This window comes from Mustelus asterias, chromosome 11 (assembly GCF_964213995.1).
Source record: "Mustelus asterias chromosome 11, sMusAst1.hap1.1, whole genome shotgun sequence".
Taxonomy (NCBI): domain Eukaryota; kingdom Metazoa; phylum Chordata; class Chondrichthyes; order Carcharhiniformes; family Triakidae; genus Mustelus; species Mustelus asterias.
In genome coordinates, this window is record NC_135811.1 from 35,015,912 (window position 1) to 35,040,670 (window position 24,759).

General features: G+C 40.3%; 1 protein-coding gene across 5 annotated transcripts in view; it reads left to right on the forward strand.

The window, feature by feature from the left end:
- Nucleotides 1–5,095: 5,095 nt before the first annotated feature.
- Nucleotides 5,096–24,759, forward strand: part of dock1 (dedicator of cytokinesis 1) — a 617,564-nt gene continuing 597,900 nt past the window's right edge. For all 5 annotated transcript variants that reach the window (XM_078223434.1, XM_078223435.1, XM_078223436.1 and 2 more), the window contains exon 1: nucleotides 5,096–5,312. In XM_078223434.1, the coding sequence (XP_078079560.1) occupies nucleotides 5,270–5,312 (43 nt within the window). In that variant the 5' untranslated portion in view covers nucleotides 5,096–5,269. The remainder of the gene's footprint in view (nucleotides 5,313–24,759) is intronic.

The following is a 24,759-nucleotide window of genomic DNA, read 5'->3' on the forward strand; positions in this document are numbered from 1 at the left end:
AGCCAATTACACAATTTTAGGCCAAATTAAGTCCTCAGTTTCAGTCAGCTTATATACATCCTTGTATGTATTTACCAATCTAAAAGACTCCCAAGTCGTTATTTCCCTCTGTTGTATTTACAGACTTAATAGTTAATGTTAACACAATTTTACCACTCTAAATGACATAAATGGTATTTTATCAGTCAAAGCAATCATGAGTTATTTAAAAACTCAACTGGTTCACAAGTGTGCTTTTGGGAAGGAGACTTACTGTCACCCATTCTAGCCTAACTCCAGTATCACATCAATGCAGTTGACTCTTGATCTATCCTCTGAAGGGGACTATCAAACAATTCAGTTGTATCAAATTGCTTTGATAACTAGGTACTGACAATATATACTGGTCTTTCCAAGGATGTCCACATTCTGAGCATGAATTTTTAAAAAATGACTCACAGTTAACCACTCATTCATATAAGCAATGTTGTGAATAAGGTATGATAAATCAAACTGATATTTGGGAGTGTTACTGTTTGTGCAGCCTTTTCAGAATAATTTCCAAATCTCAAATTTTTAGCTTTTGTATTACATCATACACAATACAAGAGGCCTTTTGTTATTTGATGTTGATAAGTCTACATGTATCGCTCATTAGTTATCCTGAGGTTGTCATCTCATTCACCTGCAGAAATTCATGATTGTATTGCAGTCTCATCAAATGAAGTGTCTCGATTTTCACAAGATGCATTTCAGCCTGTCAAATGATAGATATTATCACTTTTGGTTGCTGACAATATTTATTTGATTCTTTTTCAAAGTTATTTCAAAAATAGTAAAAAATCTCAAAAGCTTTAAACATGCAGCAAGACACAGACAACATCCAGGCTTGGGATGATGAATGGGGAGTAACATTCATGCCACACAAATGTCAGGCAATGACCATCTCCAACAAGAAATATCTTTACACTCAATGGCATTATCATCCCTGACTCCACTATCAATATTCTGAAAGGGGTTACCATTGACCAGAAACTGAACTGGACCAGCCATATAATTAGTGACTACAAGAGCAGGTCAGATGCTGGAAATTCTGCGGCAAGTAACTCATGTATTGACTTCTCAAAGCTTGCCCACTATCTACAAGGTACAAAGTTCACCTGCCTCTTAGCTTCAAACATGCGACTTAGTCTTAAGAGGTAAAAGTACATATATGAATATATCAGACATTAAAAGTGTTGCATATGGTGTTCAAATGTCCAAACTCATACCTCGTCATGATTTTGAATTATACTTTTGTGTCAACATTTAGAATTAAAAATCTACAGATCAACAAAATAGCAATAATAAATAAGAAAATGCTGGATAAATTCAGCAGGCCTGGCAGCAAATACAAAATAACAATGTTACATTGACAAAATATTTTTTAAAGTTATAAGTATCTCACTGTTGTGGCTTGTTAATGAACCAACAATCACTCAAAATGCTTTTTTCTCGGTAATGAAAATGTTCAATGTTCGAATTAAGATTTTTTAAAATCAAAAATTCCATAGTACATGATAGCCTGAGTAAATTTACCATGTATATTTTAATATCCTGTGATGAATATCTGGTTCATAGTAGTGTTTCAGATGTAATGCTCAGTTCTGGGAAGATTGCTGTTGTGAAGGTAACTAAAATGCTGGACTGTAGAGATTGCCAGAATATGGACAAGAAAATGGAAGCTCAGCAAATTACCCATGTTTATTTAGTAGTCACAGTAGAAGAGGGAGCCATACAACAGCAGGTGGGCTTACTTAGCTCGCGAGCCAGAGACATGATCTCGACACAGCTTGCAAAGAAGTATAATCCCAAGAGATATTTGTTTTGAGAGTTAGAGCTAAATTAGTTGCAAAATGTTCAGTGAACCCTGAAAGGCTGTGTTATCATGGAGATAAATGGAGCTTAAGAAGATTCTCTGGTTTCAATTTATCTGTGTATTTGCTGGGAAAGGCAGTTGATTGCAGTTTGGACCACAGGGTAGTTTACAGTTCACAGCAAAGTCCTGGGAGCTGTTAGCAGGCTCCAAGTAGCTGGGGCTCAGAAAAGTCCTGGGGAGTTGAGAAGGTGCAGAGGGTCACTGGGGTTCCATGCCAGGGTTCAAAGAAGCCCGGGGAATCATTTATACTTTGGTACAGCTGGGCAATTGAAGTTCAGAGAAATCCCAAGACAGTGCTGATGGGCAGTTTGTGAAAGAGTTAAAATTGTGCCAGCAATTTGAGGCGGGAGTGTGGCTTTGTGAATCCCATAGTATGTAGTTTCAGGAGAAGAGATGAAACTATTGGGAGGTGAGCAGTTGTTGAGGCAGTATGAGTTGGAGAAGCTTGTGAGAGAATTCAGAGGTTAGATCTTCAAAAGTGAAGACTGGAAATCTTTCAAGGGAGTCAGAATTTTAACAAGATATTGTGACCCTCAACATTCACTGACATCTTGGTGGGTCACTGAAAAATATGTGGGATCTTTCTTGGTCGTATCTGCCATTTAATGTGCAATGTGTGTGTTCGACCCCATTTGCCTATTGATTAATACTCAGGTCATGTTAATTCGAAATGTTTAAGTGTATAAGGTAGATACTGTAAAATAAAATAGAAAATGTGAGAAAAACTATGCAGATATGGTAGCATCTGTGGAGAGATAAAAACAGAGTTAATGTTGAGGCCATATGACTTCTTCAAAGTTAAAGAGAGGAAGAAAAGTGATGGATTTTAAATTATTTAAGAGAGGGTGGAGCAGAGTGGAAGTTTCAGAGATAAATGAGAACAAGGAGAGATTTGACAAAGGTGTTATGGGCACAAGACAAATGGAGTGTTAAAGACTAAAGAAGGTGCTGATACTGGCAAAAGATTTTCAACATCCATAGTATTTTGCTTTTGGGTAGATACTGTAGTTTGTTTGCTTTTCTGACTTTGCATAGAAAGTTTATTTTTTTTGAACCATGGAACCTTGCGGTTCTATTCTCTTAATGGGTAATTGGGATTTCAAACTTTGTCCCCTTTAAACAAAAAACTATTGGTCCTTAACCAGATTGTAACAATCTTCACATTAAGGTTTTTACTTCAAGGCTTCGACTTCAAGGCTTCAGCTAGTTTCAAAAGCCAAAGCTTCAACTTGATGTTTTACCTTGCAACAGTTGGAACCAGACTTAACTACATCTATGCGTTTGATTATAGAATTTAACCACCTCCATTATATGTATTCCGATTTTGTGTAACTTGTATGTAGTAATTTTCCAAAATGCAATGAGAATTTCAGAGTTTTTAAAACGGTCAAACAAAACAAAGTTTGAATTGTTGAAGTTTGATTTCAGGGAAATGACAATATTCATTTAAATTTATTTTGTTTTTCTGTTATGAACTGCTCAAAACATGATGTGATAAACAATACTAATGATTGACGTTTCATTGTTGATGGTTAGACAATAAAACAAAATGATTGTTTACTGAGAATGGATTTAATTTTGGGCATTTAGATTCACTTTCTCCTGAACCAGTTTTAAAGCTGGAGGAAACTTCTTTTATAGAAACTGGGCAAATTAAATGTATTTTGGACATTTTATGAGATTATGGCTAATCTAATTCTTTAACTTTGCTGTCTGCTCCCCATTACCTTTGTGGCTCCTTTGGACATCAAAAATCTGTCCAACTCCACCTTGAATATGTTGAATAGTAATGTAATAGTTTATCTTGTTCTAAAAATAACCCACAATGGTAGCAATGCAACTGAATGGTAGGGGCATGGCCTGTGGGACTGGTCACTTGCTCTTTTGTAGGCTTGTCGGTGCCCAGGTGGCTCCAGAGAAGGAGTGTGTGAGTGTGCTCTGGTTTGCTCAAGGCTTTCTGTGTCTGGCAGTCACCACAAGTGTTGGGGGGCATGGTGGATTAAGTATTATTTCAGTTCAATAATTTTCTGTGTTTTATAGTTCCTAGTAGAGGGCCACTGTTGTTGAGGGTTTTTTGTTTAATGACACCGGGGCAACCCAATGTCTCCTTTATTATTTAATTTACAAGTCTCCTTTTCTCATGAGTGACCTAATAGAAGTCTTTAAAACGATAAAAACTTTATTTGAAGAGAGAGAGAGAACATGATTCAATTTGTGAGGAAGAGAAGACTCGAGGCTATAAGTCACCAAAAAAAAGTGAAATGTAAAATTCAGGAGAAACTTCTTTACTCAGGGGTGAGAATGTGAAATTTGCAACCTTGTAAGTAGTTGAAGCGAATATACAGTAGATACATTTAAGGTTGGCCAGATAGGAAGAAGGGGATGGAAGGGTTACATTGGTAGAAGTTGAAAATACTCATCAGGTCAGGCAGCATCTGTGAAGAAACACATTAATGTTTCAGGTCTCGTCTGAGGAATCATAGAATCCTACAGTGCAGAAGGAGGCCAGTCGGCCCATCGAGTCTGCACCGGTCACAATCCCACCCAGGCCCTATCCCCATAACCCCATGCTAGTCCCCTTGGCGCTAAGTGGCAATTTAGCATAGCCAATCCACCCAACCTGTACATCCTTGGACCATGGGAGGAAACCAGAGCACCCGGAGGAAACCCACGCAGACACAAAAGGCCACAAATCTGAAACGTTAACTCTCTTTCCACGGATGCTTTTAGGTAGATTTTTTTTTTAGCATTTCCAGCATGTATTGTTTTTACTTCAGGCCTCCAACTGCAGTAATGTTGATGTGGTTAAATACGTATACGCTGGATGGGAAGGAGCTTCAATGGCGCATAAAAAAAAGTTGGCATAGACAGGTTGGGCCGAATGGCCTGTCAAAGGGGGCCGTCTATTCTAATATAACTAAACGAAAGTCAACATTGTGGATTTGGTTCAAAAAAACTTCCCTGACAAAAGAAAAGGGATAGCCCTCCCACATTTCTCCCAACAATAATAGTGGGAGCCAGCGCCCCACTGAAAAGAAAAACAAAAGTGCTGTAAACGGGATAACTAATCAACTAAGTTAGTAGTAGTCTTTGGTCTGGGAACGTACCGTCAGGAGACAGCTGCAACTCTCCGGAGAGAAGTTTTTTTTTGGGAAAACTCCTGCGACCGTTGGGAGTTTGATGAGCGGTGACGCTCGAGACACATGACTGGAACTTTCTCTCACCCGCTCGAGCTCTCCTCCTGTGGAAAATGGCGGCTTGGAGTTTCCAGGAGGAATAAGGAAAAACTGAGGGGGGGGGGGGGGGGGAGAGAGAGAGCGAGGGGGAAAAACAACACTGCAAAGAAGTTGAAGGAAGTTTTAAGCAGCAACAATGACGCGTTGGATTCCAAGCAAAAAAGAGAAATATGGAGTCGGTGAGTGACATCCCCGCTCGCCAGCCATTCCCGACAGGGAAAATCTTACTGTTCAAACTAATTCTTAATTGTTTTTGTTTGCAGTTTCTTTCCCGTCCCACTCCGCCTATCCTCCACCCCCAGGCCATTTGCCTCCTTTCTGAGTTCAGTCAAGGATATTAAATCCTGCAGCCTCCCAGGTGTGTGCCTCCCAATTTCGATGAATAATTTGAGGATGAATTGATCCTGGAAGTCTTCTCCCTCCGTCCACTTTTGGGGCTGTTTGGGTTTGAGGCGCGCCTAGTTCGAAGGCCGTGCCCATTGCGATTGGTTTTATAAGGGCACAACTAAATCGTTCCTAAGCTTAAGTCCCTCTGATTTGAAATAATTACTGTGTAATGTTGAAATGTAAATCTGCGGGTATCTTGCAATCTCACGAAGCCAGTCGTATAGTTATTTCCACTTTTTTTTTCAACCTTGAGTACAATGGCATCCGCCAGTATACTTAGCTGCGACTTTTGTTTTGAATAGTTGTTTATTAAGTTTCCACATTGTTACTAAAAAAATATTGATGATCTGATCTGAAAACTTTCCAAACCAGATCAATAAATATTATTTTTAAAAGGTGTAATTAACTTGCTTTTATAAGCGAAGGGCCAGAGTCATATAACACTCCAACACCGGGTTATCAGTATTTGTGTTTTAAAGATATGCCACCATGTTTATAAAATAGTGTTTTTCAGTGTACACACTTAACCTCAGACTGGTCCTATATGCTGAGAATGGACAAATGACATGATTATAATTTCTCATTTTGTACAGACAACTTTAGTTGAACAGGGAGCACTGACTTTTGTGATAATGCAGGACCTGTCAACAAAAAGGTGCATATCAGTTAAAGCCAATTCATAGATGATGGTTGAGCTCACCTTCAAATTGGTATTTTGTCAATTAGTGCAGAACTACAGAACCTTCTTTTATATTTCTAACTTGATTAGCCATGTCCATAGACAATACTTATTCAACACATGCTGGTACATACATAGCTTTGAGGATGTAACATTTCTGTATTTGTCATTGAAGTTTTATTTTAGTTCATTGGAAGTTGTATTTTGGATTGCTTCTTTTGATTTGTTAATGGACTTCATAACATGCACCCTTAATTTGACCTCGGTCTCTGTGTATTAATATGTGTAACTTGTCTCATGGTTAATAGTTTAACTTTAATTTAGTGCACCATATTGACAGTTAAATGAAGGACAATTTTAAGGCAGTAATTTGATCATGGGATTCTGATATTTTTACAAAGACGCATACTTTGAGTTACTTTATATCTTTTTGGTCTTTTGCTTGAAAGTATTTGTCTATTGCTGCGCATGGCGCTGGAGGAACCAAGGAAGCAAGCTGGAAAGTAATTTCTTTGTGCATGGTATGGAAATGTCTTGGTTTTAACAGTAGTTAAATGTAATATTCAACAGTATAGTTGTATGCCTTGACAGATTATTAGGGAGTATAAATTATAGAATGCTATGTTAAAAGAAAAATTCACATTAATTCCAAAAATGTTTGACCTTTGTAAGTGTCCCGGTATAGATTTAATTCTAAACTTGTGTTTCAGGTGAATCTTGAATTCAGTGTGTGAGTTAATGTTGAATCTTCATCTAGTTTTGATTTACTGACTTTCCTCTTAAATCCAGTCTCAGTTTCATAGAAATCATAGAAACCCTACAGTACAGAAAGAGGCCATTCAGCCCATCGAGTCTGCATTGACCACAATCCCACCCAGGCCCTACCCCCATATTCCTACACATTTACCCACTAATCCCTCTAACCTACGCATCTCAGGACACTAGGGGCAATTTTAGTATGGCCAATCAACCTAACCCGCACATCTTTGGACTGTGGGAGGAAACCGGAGCACCTGGAGGAAACCCGGCAATTTAAAAATACTGGTCAGAATCCTATATTAAACTTCCATCAATATAATGTTGCAAGTTTTTTTAACCATGAGTCAGATAAATAAGAGGCAGGATAAATAAATTTTTGGTCCAATTCTTCTGGAATGTGAAAAAGCAAATTAAATTTCAAATAAGAATCTGCTCAAAAGTCAGTCAATGTGGCATTAAACCCCTTGAATTTATATAACACGTCTTAGTGAGTAAAGTGTCCCAAAGTTCTTTGCTATGAAGCAAATTATGACACTGAATTACAAAAAGTGATATTGAAGCAGATGGTCAAAGGGTTGGTGTCAGAGGCTTGAAAAATTGCAAATGTTATAGCTAAGCCCAGCAACTACAGACTGTCGGTTTAACCTTGGTGGTTGGAAGTTTTAAGAAACAATGATTTCGGACAAAATTAATAGACACTTGGGCAAATGTTGGTTAATTCAGGAAAACCAGCAGGGATTTGCGGGCAAATCATGTTTAACTAAACTGCTGGAGCTTTTTCATAAGGTAAAGAGAGGCTTAATGAGGGTGATGCTGTTGATGTGGTGTATGTGGATTTCCAAAAGGTGTTTGATAAAGCACTGCACAATTGACTTGAGCAAAGTGGGCACTCGTGGAATAAAAGGGTCAGTAGCTTCATGGATACAAAATTGATGAATGACAGGAAACAATAGTGGTGAGCTGTAGACTGGAGGAAAGTTTATAGTGGAGATCCCCAGGGTTTGGTGTGAGGGCGCTGTTCCCGATGTATATTAATGACCTAAATTTCAAAATTTGTGGACAGTATGAAACTTTGGATGTATTGTGAACTGAGATGAAGATAGCGTAGAACTTCAGAAGGGCATACATAAACAGGTTGGTTGAAAGGGTGAACAAGTGGCAGATAGAAGTGTGAAGTGATTAATTTTGATAGAAAGGAAGCAAAGAGACAATATAAACTAAAGGATACAATTCTAAAGGAGTGTAAGAGCAGAGAGACCTTGATGTATGCATGTGTAAATCTTTGGAGATGGCAGGACAAGTTGAGAGAGTGGTTAATTCGCTTTGGTGGAAGAGTCGAGAACCATAGGACACATATTTAAAGATTAAAGGCAAAAGAAGCAATAGTGCCATGAGGAAACACTCTTTCATCCAGAGAATCTGGAATGCATTGCTAGAGAGAGTGCTGGAGGCAGATTCAATTCAGACATTCAAAAAGGAAATAGATAATCTGAAATGGAAAAATGCAGGTCTATGGGGGAAAAGGTGGGGGAGTGGCACTTGGTGAATTGTTCCTTACAGGTTAAATGGCGATCTTTGTGCTCTAACCATTCAATGATTCGAAGAGGTGGGTTTTAAGGAGATTTTTCAAGGAAGAAAGCATAGCAGAGAGGTGACAAGAATTCAGGAGAAAATCCCAGAACTTGAGGGCTATACAACTGAAGGCACGTCCATAACCCCATTTCCCCATAACCCAACGTATTTACTCTGTTCATCCCCCTGACACTAAGGGACAATTTAGCATGGCCAATCAACCTAACCCGCACATCTGTGGACTGTGGGAGGAAATTGGAACAGCCGGAGGAAACCCACGCAGACATGGGGAAAATGTGCAAACTCCACAGACAATCACCCGAGGCTGGAATTAAATGCTGGTCTCTGGCCCTGTGAGGCAGCAGTGCTTGCCACTGTGTCACCCACAGGACTAGGGTGGTGGCTTGTAGTTCAGTGGAAGTTTGACCCAATGGAAGGGAGGAAACTTAGAGTCAGGTGATTTGGATGGTCTCAATCTCTAGTGACAAAGAATTGCATGAGATCCTCACACTATTGGAGGTAATGGAGAGGGATTTAAGAAGTTGGCTTACAGAAGCCAGGGCTTATGTTTGCATTCCAGACTGATCCTGAAATAATGAGCAGTTTTAACAGCAAAGATCAGGATCTGAGAGTGTCTTAAATAGTCCAGCCAAATAGTCCAGTGAATGGTTAAATTGGTTCACTGTCATATTGTTTAAGTTTGCATCCCTTGGACTTAAGTTGAGGCCTTGAGGAATGACCAAGGTGAGAGTGTATTGGTTTTAGTGGGTACTGTTATGAAGTGGATATTGATACTGTCTCTGAGAACTAACACCAAAACGTCCAAAGAGGAGTACCTCGCATCATAATCTGTAAACAGTGTGTGTGAAGTGGTATGACCTACTCTTCAGCAACTAGAACATAGAACATTACAGCGCAGTACAGGCCCTTCAGCCCTCGATGTTGCGCCGACCAGTGGTACCAATCTAAAGCCCCTCTAATCTACACTATTCCAATATCATCCATATGTTTATCCAATAACCACTTGAACGCTCTCAACGTTGACGAGTTCACCACTGCTGCAGGAAGGGCATTCCATGCCCTTGCTACTCTCTGAGTAAAGAACCTACCTCTAACATCTGTCCTATATCTCTCACCCCTCAATTTAAAGCTATGTCCCCTCATGCTAGCCAACACCATCCGAGGAAAAAGGCTCTCACTATCCACCCTATCTAATCCTCTGATCATCTTGTATGCCTCTATTAAGTCACCTCTCAACCTTCTCTCTAACGAAAACAACCTCAAGCCCCTCAGCCTTTCCTCATACGATTTTCCCACCATACCAGGCAACATCCTGGTTAATCTCCTCTGCACCCTTTCCAACACTTCCACATCTTTCCTATAATACGGCGACCAGAACTGTACGCAATACTCCAAATGCGGCCGCACCAGAGTTTGTACAGTTGCAGCATGACCTCCTGGCTCCGAAACTCAATCCCTCTACCAATAAAAGCTAACACACTGTACGCCTTCTTAACAACCCTATCAACCTGGGTGCCAACTTTCAGGGATCTATGCACATGGACACCCAGATCCCTCTGTTCATCCACACTACCAAGTATCTTACCATTAGCCCAGTACTCCTGTTACTCCTTCCAAAGTGAATCACTTTGCACTTTTCCGCATTAAACTCCATTTGCCACCTCTCAGCCCAGCTCTGCAGCCTATCTATGTCCCTCTGTAACCTGCCACTTCCCTCCGCACTGTCCACAACTCCACCGACTTTAGTGTCATCCGCAAATTTACTAATCCATCCTTCCACGCCCTCATCCAAGTCATTAATAAAAATGACAAACAGCAGTGGCCCCAAAACAGATCCTTGCGGTACACCACTAGTAACTGAACTCCAGGATGAATATTTCCTATCAACCACCACCCTCCGTTTTCTTCCAGCTAGCCAATTCCTGATCCAAACCACTAAATCACCCTCAATCCCATGTGTCCGTATTTTCTGCAAAAGCTTACCATGGGGAACCTTATCAAACGCTTTGCTGAAATCCATATACACCACATCAACCGCTTTCCCCTCATCCACCTCTTTGGTCACCTTCTCAAAGAACTCAATAAGGTTTGTGAGGCACGACCTACCCTTCACAAAACCGTGTTGACTATCCCTAATCAAATTATTCCTTTCCAGGTGATTATAAATCCTATCTCTTATAATCCTTTCCAATACTTTGCCCACAACAGAAGTAAGGCTCACTGGTCTATAATTACCAGCGTTGTCCCTACTCTCCTTCTTGAACAAGGGGACAACATTTGCTATCCTCCAGTCTTCTGGCACTGTTCCTGTAGACAATGACGACACAAGATCAAAGCCAAAGGCTCTGCAATCTCCTCTCTAGCCTCCCGAGAATCCTAGGATAAATCCCATCCGGCCCAGGGAACTTATCTATTTTTACCCTTTCCAGAATTGCTAACACCTCCTCCTTATGAACATCAATCCCATCCAGTCCAACAGCCTGCATCTCAGTACTCCCCTTAACAACACTGTCCCTCTCCAGTGTGAATACCGACGAAAAATATTCATTTAGTGCCTCTCCTATCTCTTCAGACTCCACGCACAACTTCCCACTCCTGTCCTTGACTGGCCCTAATCTTACCCTAGTCATTCTTTTACTCCTGACAAACCTATAGAAAGCTTTAAGGTTTTCCTTGATCCTACCTGCCAAAGACTTCTCATGTCCCCTCCTGGCTCTTCTTAACTCTTTCTTTAGGTCCTTCCTGGCTAACTTGTAACTCTCAAGCGCCCTAACTGAGCCTTCACGTCTCAGCTTAACATAAGTCTCCTTCTTCCTCTTCACAAGAGATTCAACCTCCTTAGTAAACCACGGTTCCCTCACACGTCTGCTTCCTCCCTGCCTTACAGGTACATATTTATCAAGGACGTGTAGTAGCTGTTCCTTGAACAAGTTCCACATTACAATTGTGCTCATCCCCTGCAGTTTCCTTCCCCAACCTATGCCAGCTAAATCTCGCCTAATCGCATCATAATTTCCTTTCCCCCAGCTATAACTCTTGCCCTTTGGTATATACCTATCCTTTTCCATTGCTAAAGTAAACGTAATCGAATTGTGGTCACTGTCACCAAAGTGCTCACCTACCTCCAAATCTAACACCTGGCCTGGTTCATTACCCAGTACCAAATCCAATGTGGCCTCACCTCTTGTTGGTCTATCTACATACTGCGTCAGGAAGCCTTCCTGCACACACTGGACAAAAACCGACCCCTCTAAAGTACTCGAACTATAGCTTTTCTAGTCAATATTTGTAAAGTTAAAGTCCCCCAGTACAACTACCCTGTTACTTTCGCTCCTATCCAGAATCATCTTTGCAATCTCTTCCTCTACATCTCTGGAACTTTTTGGAGGTCTATAAAAAACTCCCAACAGGGTGACCTCTCCTTTCCTGCTTCTAACCTCAGCCCAAACTACCTCAGTAGACGAGTCCTCATCAAATGTCCTTTCTGCCACAGTTGATTAACTGTCCTTGTTAATCAAGGACAGTTAATCAACTGTCCTTGATTAACAATGCCATACCTCCCTCTTTTACCACCTTCCCTGCACTTAGTGAAACATCTAAACTCCTAGTGGTTAAATACAAAATAAATCCGCGACCCTCTAAAATCAACATGTAACAATTTATTTATCTAACTAATAGTGAACAAATTTACTAAACTATTAATAAACCGAATAAATCCCTGCTATCAACTATTTCCGAATAAAACAAGATTCTAATGGCATGCTGTTCCAATAAATACAATTCTCACTCATTCACAAAAATATAGAATATAGTTACTCCCTAAATTGCAACCAGATTTTGTCCTCCATAATATTCTGGATCTTCTCTGTTGATTCTTTCGTCTGGACTTCTTTCTTCTTCGGTATCTTTGCTATCTAGATGGTGCTTTGAGTTAAGAGTTGTGAACTGTGGCAGGTGACAGTTTGTTGGGTCCATTCATTCATTCGAATAGGCGAGGGAACAGCACTGGTACAGGGTTTTGAAATGAATTTCTTTTCTTGAACAGAACTTAAAGAAAACTAAATCATGACAGAAGCAGAGCAAAAGCAAAGCGAACTTGGAGAGACTGGCTTTTACTGTCAGCCCCTGTACTGATCATACTGAACTGGATCTTTAAAACAAGCTGCACAAACACACACTAAAATCCAAACTATATTTCAACCCATATCTCGTTATTGTAAGTGTCCTTCACATGCTGTCTCTGTCTGGCAAACAAGCCTTGCAGTCGTTGTTATGAAAAAAACTTGTTTTGCCTGCATTGTGCACTCTTCAGGAATGCAGACAATTTTAGCTAACCCAGCATGCCTTCTGAGTTTTTAAATGTAGTCAAGTTAGCTGTTAGTTAACCCTTACAGTCTAGCATTTAAATGTAATTGCACAGGCAGCAATATTTTAAAATGAAGTCTTTGCATGGATGAAGTCTTTGCATAAACTGAAACAAACAGGGCTAAACATACATAGGATCTCTCACAGTTGCTCTCTGCCTTTTGTCCCACTGCTCTCTTATACCTGTGATGACATATCATATTTCCCACAATAGGATTGATCCTAGGTTGTCAACACCATCAGATTTAAATTTAATAGATTCTTGGCATCTACATGCCTAATTCAAATTGATTGGCTGAATTCAAAAAAGTCACAGGCCTGTTGCCTTGGTATCACTGCAGATTGGCATTTCGATACAAATGTTTCATTTTCGGCTCCATATGTACTTGCATTTTTTTAACTCTCTAAGCACAGAAAAGGCACCATGTTTTAAATGGACCATGCAATGCTTTCTCCCTAGCATTTTACAAACACCAATCTACAATTAGTCTACCCAACTTTGCAACGGTACTGTATCTAAGATGGCTGTTGAACACAATCAGTACCTGTGATGTTGTGGTGAATTAAGGGCCAAAGGCTAGACTGATGGGAATTTGAGAGTTGTAAGTATACTGGGGGAGAATTTTTTTCAGGGATGGACATTGAAGGAAATAGTTTTGCGAATGGGGCTATGGGGAGGATGTGATTAGAGATGGCTTCATCTCCGTCATTCAAACAATGGGAGTAGCAAAACCACATGATATTTTAAGGTCAAGGGGGTGGCTCTGAATATGGATTGGAGTTTCGATGGTGGCAGAGATTAAGGGAGGTTAAAAAGGTACTGATTTCAGGGATGAAATCATGATGAAATTGCTGAGGATGAAAAGTTGTTCGATGCAGTTGAAGGAAGGAAAGTAAAGGTATTGTAATGAGAAAATTTTAATGGTGTGAATGGGCTGTGAGGATTTTTAATGAGGTCAGAGCAAGGTGAGATCCTGAAAGGCGAAAGTGTCAGAAGAGTAGGGGGACAGGTCAAGGTGTAATTTGGTGATTAAGAACTCCTGAAAAGGCAGCACAATAAGTTTTTTGTTTTCTAAGCTGTATATTACCTAGGCTCTCACAAAACATTTAAGAAACAGTTAATAAACTTATTATTTACAAAGCACCAGCTGAATTGTTTTCAGAGTTGTAACCTTTATATTGTTGAGTTAGTTGATTGGAGGGGTGACCACTGTAAATGTTTGACTTCATAAGCTTTTGTTCATTTAATAAATTCACTTAACATCTTTAATTTAAGAGGTCTGGACTTGTGATGCTAAATCAGTTTGGAGATTGGAATGATTCTTCTGATGGCATAAGTCAAGTAACTGAAGGAAATTAACGATATTAATTTTCCTGGACATGTTACTGCAAACCTACTTGGATCTCGAGGGAGGAATAGAATTGGGTACAGAATTGGGACTTGTTCGTCAGAGTGATCTAAGATGTGAAAACTAGAAAGAAAACGTAAGGTCAAGCCAAAGAAATTGCATTCTGCCAGAGGGACATGTTTTAAAATTATCCACCTAAAAGGCAAGGTCCAGTTTTTAAAAAATTGCCTTTTGCCAGAGGCACAAATTTTAAAATTGCTCACTGCTTCAGACTGTGACATTTATACACCAAGTAACCATTTTTGAAACTTTTGTGTCATGTATTTTGCTTGCAGTCTGGATTGTAGTCATGTCATGCATCTCATTGATTTTTGTTTTTCATTTTCAATTCTTACCTTTCATCTGATTTTTTTTTCATTTGTTATTTTCCACTGCTGTTCTATACTATTTTCCTTTCTCTCCCAGTTAAGAGCTGTTTGTGTCATAAACATGAACGGCACCTTCATTCCAGTTAATGCCATCTGACATCTTTTATGCTTTAGAATCCTGTAACTTATCATAAATTTGTGCTTGCAGTCAAAGCATTGTTGCTTCCTGTTTTGCCTTTCTGCAAGGTGCTGGATGACTTGTCAATGTATGCAGCATTACCCCATTGGATAGTTTGAGACATTTTGATTAAAATGAATTAACTTACATTATCTTTGGTTTAAGATATTTGGCTACTTCGTTCAGAACAAACATTTGAGTACCTGGGCAGTTGCTGAATAAGGAATTTTTAGAGGCAATCTTCAGCCATAGTAGAGCTGCATGAAATGGCAGTTGGTCACGTCTGAGATGCAGATTGAAGCTATTGTTAATGGATTATTTTGTGCATCGTAATTCTGTCTAATGAACTTTTATTTTAGTATTTATAAATAAATGCTAAATATTGTTTGAAATTATTCAATAGTCATTCATTGAAGAATTGTTGTTCCAAGGAGTCCCAAAATATTTTGAGTTGGAGTGAAATTGACATAATCAACTTTTTAATATAAGGTGGTTGTTTACAGTTTGTTGCACCTTGTATGTATCTGCTGTTGAAAAAAAAGTTTGCATTGACTAGTTGATTGAAGTGTCTTTTTCCCAAAATGCTTCCTGAAGGATAGGTAGATTCTGTGTCATTTGTTCACATAGGTACCAATTGTTGTCTGTGAAATAGTCTATACAGACACTTTGACCAGTTTATTACCCAAAAACATGCTTACCCAGGTGCTCTTACTTTGAGACAGACGAAGGACTGTGGTTCTAATTTAGTTTTATTAAACACTTGCAAGTTAAAGAAACAACTCTTACAGAATAAATTAAGTTAAATTTTCCCCAAACTTGGCTGACTGCCTGAAAAACATATATACTACCCGTTTTGGTGAAATTGACTGGGCTGTTGGATTCGACTCACTGAGCTCACGTCAACAGATGAACTCGGTTTTCTTAGTATGAAGGTGGATCATGCAGGACTTTCTTCGTTGTCACGGGTCACGGCAAGCTGATCGCGTCTTTGCTGGGGATTGCCTCAAGATGTCCATTTCTATTCCCCTCTCTGAGCCCTTCTGGAATGTTTTCTTGCTATCAGTCAAAGGGGTCACAGGGCAAGGGTCACAATGCCCAGTGAGCTTAGGCCAGATCATCTTAGGTGCACATATCCCTTTTTAAGGTATGGTTAATATCAGGGAGTCTTGCTGAAACTGGGGAACACCCAACCATAATGTATTTTTCTATTTTTCTGGCTGAATACCTCTTGATGAGTTTTGGGTCATAACTCTCCCATTGTTAAGGTCGAGCTCCTCTGTTCAATATGCAAGACAGGTCTGGATTCTCCTTTTAAAGATATGGCTGAGTACCTCTTGATGGGTTTTATGTTATAACGACTCTCCCCTGGTTCATGAGTTCATACCGTGGCTTGCATCCTAGGATCCTAAAAGAAGTAGCTACAGAGATAGTGAATGTATTGGTTCTAATTTCGTGGCACAGATATAGCATTAGTTATACTCATCCAAACTTCCTTAGATTCTGGAAAGGTTCTAGCAGATTGGAAAATAGCTAACAGCTTTACTCAAAAAGGAGGGAGGCAGAAAGCTGGAAACTGTAGATGAATTAGCCTAAACTCAGTCATAGGGAAAGTGCCAGAATCCATAATTAAATAAATTATAGCAGGATTCTAAGATAATGTGATCAGGCAGAACAAACATGACTTTATGAAAGAGAAATCGCATCTAACTAATCTATTAGAGGTTTTATTGAAGTAACATTCAAGGTGGATAAAGGGAAACCGATGGATGAGGTGTACTTAGATTTCCAAAGTACATTTTACATACATCAAAGGATCCTACAAGAGATAAGATTGCATGATGTAGGGGGTTACATATCAGCATGGATACAGGATTGCTTAGGTAACAGGAAGCAGGGACCAGGGATAAATGGGTCTTTTTCAGATTCACAAGTTGCAATTAATGGAGGGCCACAGGGATCAGTGCTGGGTCCTGAACTATTTATAATCCATATCAATGACTCGAATGAAGGGACCAATTGTACGGTAGCTAAATTTGCCAATGACAACAAGAAAGATAGGAAAGTAAGTTGTCAAGAATACCATCTGCAAAGGAATATCGACAGGTGAGTGGGCAAAATTTTGTCAGCTGGAGTATATGTGGGTAAATGTGAACTTTTTCACTTTAGTGGGAAAAATAAAAAAGTATACACTTTAAACGGAGATAGAATGCAGAACTTGGTGTCACAAAAGGATTTGAGTGTCCAGATGAATGAATCACCAAGTTGGTATGCAGGTGCAGCAAGTGAGTAGGAAGGTAAATGGAATGTTGACATTTACTGCAAGAGAAATGGAATGTAAAAGTAGGGAAATTTTGCTGCAGCTGTGCAGGGTCTTGGTGAGATCACATCTGGAGTACTGTGTACAGTTTTGGCCTCATTTGAAAAAGGATATAACTGCTTTGGAAGGAGTTCAGAGAAGGTTTACTTGACTAATTTCTGGGAAGGGCTTATCCTAGGAAGAAGGCTTGACCAGGTTGGGCCTATACCAATTGGAATTTTGAAGAAAGAGAGAAGATCTTATTGAAACATACATGATCTTGAAAGAATTTGATAGGATAGACACTAGGAGAATGTTTCCACTTGTTGGGGAGAATAAAACTAGGGAACTCAGTTGAAGAATAAGAGGTCTATGTTTTAAATCAGAGATGATGAGTTTTTTTTTCTCTGAGAATCGTTGGCCTGTGGCATTCTCTTCCCCAGAATGTAGAGGGGGCTGGGTCTTTGAATTTATTCCAGATTGAGTTTGATAGAAGGAGACCTTTCCAATGAATTGTTATTTCAGGTGAATAACTAATGACATCACAAATTTCCTTGGGTACTTTTTATATATTAATCTTCAAATAATCTTAGGTAACCACAATAAAGGAGGGGCAAGAGAGAAAACTGTTTGCACAAAATCAAATAAGGGGCAGGCGGGAGAAGAAAGCTTTCAAGTTATGTTAATAAAAGCAAAATATTGCCCATGCTTGAAATCTGAAATAAAAACAGAAAATGCTGGATAAACTCAGAAGGATAGTAGCTGTGGAGAGAAACAATTAATGTTTTGAGTTTAAATGACCTTCTGCAGAACTTGTTCTGGGGATGTGACTGTATGTGCTTTTTGAAGTTTAACCTCAGTATTGTAGTCAATTGTGGAAGCTAGTTTGTGCATTGCTATGAGGTAAATGGCTAGTTATAAATATTGGCTAGAATCCCTGTTTTCTTCAAATTATGTCATTTCAAGGAGATATGAACAGGGAGAGGGGGTTGCAATACCTCATTTGAAGCACAGCACTTGCTACAAATCCAGTATACTACATTGACATCAGCCTCAATTTTGCGTTCAGGATTTGAATTTGAACCTGTAACATTGTCACTACTGGGAAAGAGTGCTACTATTGGGGCAGCACGGTAGCACAGTGGTTAGCACTGCTGCTTCACAGCTCCAGGGTCCTGGGTTCGATTCCCGGCTCGGGTCACTGTCTGTGTGGAGTTTGCACATTCTCCTCGTATCTGCGTGGGTTTTCTCCGGGTGCTCCGGTTTCCTCCCACAGTCCAAAGATGTGCGGGTTAGGTTGATTGGCCAGGTTAAAAATTGCCCCTTAGAGTCCTGAGATGCGTAGGTTAGAGGGATTAGCAGGTAAATATGTGGGGGTAGGGCCCTGGGTGGGATTGTGGTCGGTGCAGACTCGATGGGCCGAATGGCCTCCTTCTGCACTGTAGGGTTTCTATGATTTTCTATGATCTATGATTGAACAAGCTTACAAAGCAGATCAGGGAAAATATGTTTGTTATCAATGTTTTTGGGAATGAGGAAAGACACCTCGGATACGAATCTCCATTATTTGTACATTGTCAAACTATTTATCTGATAAATTAATCAGAAAACTTACTCTGAAACCTTATTTGGTATAATTTGTATTTTTGCCTCTTGAGTCAGTAGGCTTGTGGGTTCCAATCCAGGCACTTGAACACATAATTTAGACTGATACACCAGTGCAATTCTGAGGGAGAGCTGCAAAGTCCGTGGTGTCATCTTGTAGCTGACATCATAGAATCTTATAACACAGAGGGGGATAACTTGGCCCATTGTACGTGTCCTGACTGAAACAATTGTCCAATTTAGTCACACACCCAGTTTCTTTTCCCCAAAACCTTGCAAATTGGTTCTATTAAAGCTTATGTTCAGTTGCCTTTTGAATGTTACTATGGAATCTGATTTAACCACACTTTCAAGTAATGCGTTCCATAACTTTTGACATAAATTGACATGTCTTTAGACTTGACATTTATGATTACTAAATAATCTAGAATGTTCAGTATTTCCGGGAACATTATACTAGTGAATTATAAAAAAAGACACTGTTTGATCAAAGCTTGTTCAGTGAAAAATTTATTTTTCTTAAACTGGCATTTTTAAAATTTCCCACTGACTAATAAATAAGTTACATGACTAATAAAAATGTACATGAACATTAGGCTCATTGACAAATTTTAACATTAAGATTATACCTGGGAGGAAAGGAAATACTGGTTGAAGAATTATTTATTGCTGGGATCTTGAACACTTAAAATTGACCAACAAAAGGCATTAATGACTTGTATTCTTGATCATTTGAGAAGATAGCATGAATTTAGTCATTAAGTTAGGGAAAGAGGATGTGAATAAATTATAATTAAAAGAATTATATGCAAGTCCCTGAGTGCATTCTTCACTTCTTATGGAACTTCTTATTGTCTTTGTAGTACTGCTTTTGCATGTCTAGAGGTAGCTTCAGATATTCATTAATGTAAAAGTGCCTGTACTCTTCAGGAGCTAGGTCTTGATCTGCCTCACTATATTATTGCCAAGAGGTCGGAGTTCATTTCTGGTGGGCAATCTCCCATGATTTTGCCTTTACACTTGGCACAATATGACTTGTCATCCATGTTCTAAAGTAGTTGAACAGTCAATTAAGTTGCTTTAAATGTTAGTGGAGGAAAAGAAAGCTTTTGTCATGTTGGTTTGATTGTAATAGCTGGACGTTGAATTTAGAACTATTGGTATGGTTTGGATCTACTGGTTATGCATTGCATGTCATATTTTGCTTTAAAACTGTAAAACACTGGCTTTACAAAGCAGTGCACGTCTATTGAGTATAGCTACATTCACACAAGTCATTAAATCATTAGGAAATGTTTTAAGGCTCCTTTTTCTGTGCTGTATGAGTATGTGATAAATAAGCATCTTGGGTGATTTTAAAAAAAAGCTTGTGAGCTGCAGAGTTTTCCCATCCCTAACTGTACTTGAGAAGGTTGTGATAGACTGGTTACCTTCAATCGCTGCAGTGTGTGTGGCATAGTTTTTCCTCTCAGTAGGAACTTGCAGGATTTTGGTGCAGGAATGGTGATATATTTCCAAGTCAGGGTGGTTTGTGACTTGAAGGGGAACCTGGTGGTGGTGGTGTCCCCATGCTTGTCCTTCTAGGTTGTAGAGGTTAAGGGCTTGGAAGGGGCTGTTGAAGAAGCCTTGATGAGTTGCTGTAATGCATCATGTGAATGGTGTACGCATGAAGCCATGGTACCTCAATAATGGAGGGAGTGAATATTTAACTTGGTGGATGGGATGCTGATCAAATAGGCTGTTTTGTTCTGGATTTTGTCCAGCTTCTGGAGTGTTATTGGAGCTGCACTTATCCAGTAAAGTATTGCATTATGTTTCTGAGTTGCACTTTGTACAGGCTGGAAAGACTTTGAGTTAGTGGTGAGAATATCCAGCCTCCGACCTGCTCTTGTATCTATAGTATTTAAGTGGCTCCTCCATTTAGGTTTCTTGTCAATGGTGACGACCACCCAGGTTGTTGATGCTGGATTCAGTGATGGTAATGAGAAAGTAAGCAATAGCAGAAGTAGACCATTTTTAATATGTAGAAATCTGTTGATTTCAGTTTTCCAGCATACATCAACTGAATTAAGAAATTCTTCCTCACCTCAGTCCTAAATGGCCTGCTCCTTATTCTGAGACTGTGCCCCTGGTTCTAGATTCCTCCCCCCCCCCCCCCCCCCCACTCCCTTTCAGCTAAGAAACTTCCTCTTTGTATCTCCCCTGTCAAACCCTGTGAGAATTTTGTATGTTTGAATGAGATCCCTCCTTATTCTTCTGAACTCCAGAGAATGCGGGCCCCAGTCTATTTAATCTTATAGGACAATCCAGCCATTGCAGGAATTAATTTAGTGAGCCTTTGTTGCACTCCCTCCATGGGAAGTATATTTTCCTTGTGGAAGGAGACCAAAACCACACAGGTGCAGTCTCACCAATGCTCTATATAATTGTAGTAAGACATCTTTGCTCCTATATTCAAATCTTCTTATAATAAAGACCAACATACCATTTGATGCGTTAATTGCTTGCTGCACCTGCATGTTAGCTTTCAGTGACTAATGAACAAGGACATCCAAGTTGCTTTGAAATTCACACTTTCCAACCTCTCGCCAATTAAGAAGCGCTCTGCATTTCTGTAATTCCTGGCAAATTGGATAACTCCCATTTCTCCGCATTGTATTTCATCTGCTAAATTTTAGCCCACTTACTTAACTTCTCCAAATCCCCTTGAAGTGTCTTTTCACCCTCCTCACAACTCAACACGATTCTTGTATCATCTACAAGCTTGGAAATATTACATTTAATCCCCACATCCAAATCATTGATATAAGTAGTGAATAGCTGGGGCCCAGGCACTGATCCCCACTCACCACAGCTGGCCAATCTGAAAATGACCAATTTATTCCTAACCTCTGTTTTTTGTCCATTAAACAGTTCACAATCCATGCAAGTATATTACCTCCAATCCAATTTGCTCTAATTTTGTTTACTAACCTCTGAGTGGGACCTTATCAAAAACTTTCTGTAAATCCAAATACATCACATTCACTGGTTCCCCCTTGTCTATTCTGCTGGTTACATCCTCAAAATTCCAATGGGGTTGCAAAACATGGGGCAGAATTTTCTGAAAAATGGTAGTCTCATCTTGGCAAGGAAATTGGTGTGATTCCTGCTAGCCTTGGTGGTGCAATTACGGGTGCAATTTTTAGGCACTTAGAATTTTTTTTCCCCATGTGAAAACGCCTGAGCGTGAAGCGTCTGATTCACCCAGATCAGGGATCACTTGAGCACTTTAATGAATGACCCCCAACCTTTTAAAGTAAAGTTGAAGTTATTTATTAGTCACAAGTAAGGCTTACATTAATGCTGCAATGAAATTACTGTGGATATTCCGCTAGTCATCACACTCCGGCGCCCGCTCGGGTCAATGCACAGACTGTGGGAGGAAACTGGAGGAAACCCACGCAGACAGTGACCCAAGCCGGGAATTGAACCCGGGTCCCTGGTGACGTGATGCAGCAGTGCTAACCACTGTGCCACCCACTCAGAGGATCTTCGGCAGTTTCTTCCTTGACTCTCTCCTGAATGTCCTCCCAATCTGAGGACATGGGCTGCTTCTTGAGGTCTTCCTCATGAAGGTCACCCCCCCCGCTGCAGCGCAAACTTATGTATGACACAGCAGGCCACCACAATCTAGGCGACCATCTGGGAGCTGTATTGGAGAGCACAACCAAACCTGTCAAGGCAGTGGAAACACATCTTTGGGAGGCCAATTCACTGCTCTTTCACAGATCAAATGGGAGTTTCTTTGCACCGGACCTCTGCTATGGTCTCTGGCCTCCACACTGGTGACACATCAGCTAAAATCTTGGGATATCCCTTGTCCCTTACAAGCCAACGCTGCAACCTGGGGTGACCCTCTAATGCCAGAGATCTGTGATTACTCGAGCATATAACTATCATGCAAATTCCTTGGAAAACGTGCCCATGCATGCATGAATCGCATCTGATTGTCACACACCAACTGCACATTGAGGGAGTGGAACCACTTCCTGTTTATAAAGGGGCTCCCTGATGCTATGGGGCACAAAGAGCAACTCTGTCCATGCCTCTCATAATCTTGTAGACTTCTATCAGGTCTCCCTCAACCTCCGTCGCTCCAGTGAGAACAAACCAAGTTTCTCCAACCTCTCCTCGTAGCTAATGCCCTCCATACCAGGCAATATCCTGGTAAATCTTTTCTGTACCCTCTCCAAAGCCTCCACGTCCTTCTGGCAGTGTGGCGACCAGAATTGAACACTATATTCCAAGTGCGGTCTAACTAAGGTTCGATAAAGCTGCAACATGATTTGCCAATTTTTAAACTCAATACCCCGGCCGATGAGGGCAAGCATGCCGTATGTCTCCTTGACTGCCTTCTCCACCTGCGTTGCCACTTTCAATGACCTGTGTACCTGTACACCCAGATCCCTTTGCCTATCAATACTCTTAAGGGTTCTGCCATTTACTGTATATTTCCTATCTGTATTAAACTTTCCAAAATGCATTACCTCACATTTGTCCAGATTAAATTCCATCGGCCATCTCTCCGCCCAAGTCTCCAACTGATCTATATCCTGCTGTATCCTCTGATGGTCCTCATCGCTATCCGCAAATCCACCACCCTTTGTGTCGTCCGCAAACTTACTAATCAATCCAGTTGCATTTTCCTCCAAATCATTTATATATATATATATATATATATATAAACAGCAAAGGTTGGGGTTGACGTTGGGGTCCGGCACATAAGTAACTTAGTGCCTCACGATCGTACACCCAAGCATTTAGCCCTGAACTCTGAGTATTCATCACATTCCTTGACTTTGAGATTGTGGACAGCTGACATTGTTCAGGGTTAACTCTTGAAGGCTGGTCTTTTTGTTGTCCCAGGCCGCATTGCCAGCCAGCTCAAGGATCTCGGCGGTCAGGTACTCGAGCACAGCGGCCAAATTGACGGGCGCCCCAGCGCCCACCCGCTCGGCATAGTGGCCCTTCCGCAGCAGCCAGTGAATACGGCCCACCGGGAACTGGTGACCAGCTCTGGAGGAGCGAGTCTTGGCCTTAGCGCGCCCTTTGCCTCCAGTTTTACCGCGACCCGACATGTTGCTGCAACTTTGTTCCCGCAACTTCAAACCTTCACAACCCTTCAATCAGTATGAGTCTCAGGAATGTTAGAGGGCACAATTGCTTTCTGCTTCAGGGATAGGCAAAGCTAATAGGCACCCTTACCTGGGCTGCATCATTCCGGAATCTCATTGCTGTCTTGCCTCTCTCTACACTTAAGACTTCTGAAATGCCACTCCAGAGTCTTTGCCACCCCCTCCACCAGGTTGGGCACTATGTTGCCACTGCCCAATCCTACCATTATTTTCGAAGTGTTGTGGTCTCACATCCTTTATGATAGACTTCAGCATTTCCCTGGTACTGATGTCAGACTAACAGGTTGGTTACATTTGTTAGCTTCAATCTTTAGGAACTATTCCATAATCTATAGAATTTTAAAAGATGACCACCACTGCATGTACTATCTCATACCACTGAATTTCAGGGGAAGGTGGTTAAACTCATTGTTGTTGAATATTTTAATTGTCTAGTGCTTGTGTGGCATGAATGTTATTTGTCAATGTTGCCTTCGAACTCGGGTCATCTGACGCCATGGACAAAGACAGTCAAACTCTTGAATTATTATGCAACAAATCTCCTTTATTGTACTGTACCAAGTTACCACAAAATTACACCAGGCATCAAATTTTGTTACGTGCAAAGTAACCAACCTTTGAACGACAACGTTATATACATTAGTATTTAAAAGGTATCAGAACTTGACAAAATATATAAACTCACGACTTAAGAGGTACTACCTGTGGTGAGGTGAACTTAAAAGATTCCCTGCTGATGGGCTTTGTTCTAATGTTTCCGAGTCCACACTTGAAGTCTTGCTGCTCCTTCTACAGTGGTTAATCCCAGGTTACTGCTGCTAATGTCTTTTTGTCTCTCATAGAGATTTTGCTGGAATTGATCATGCATCC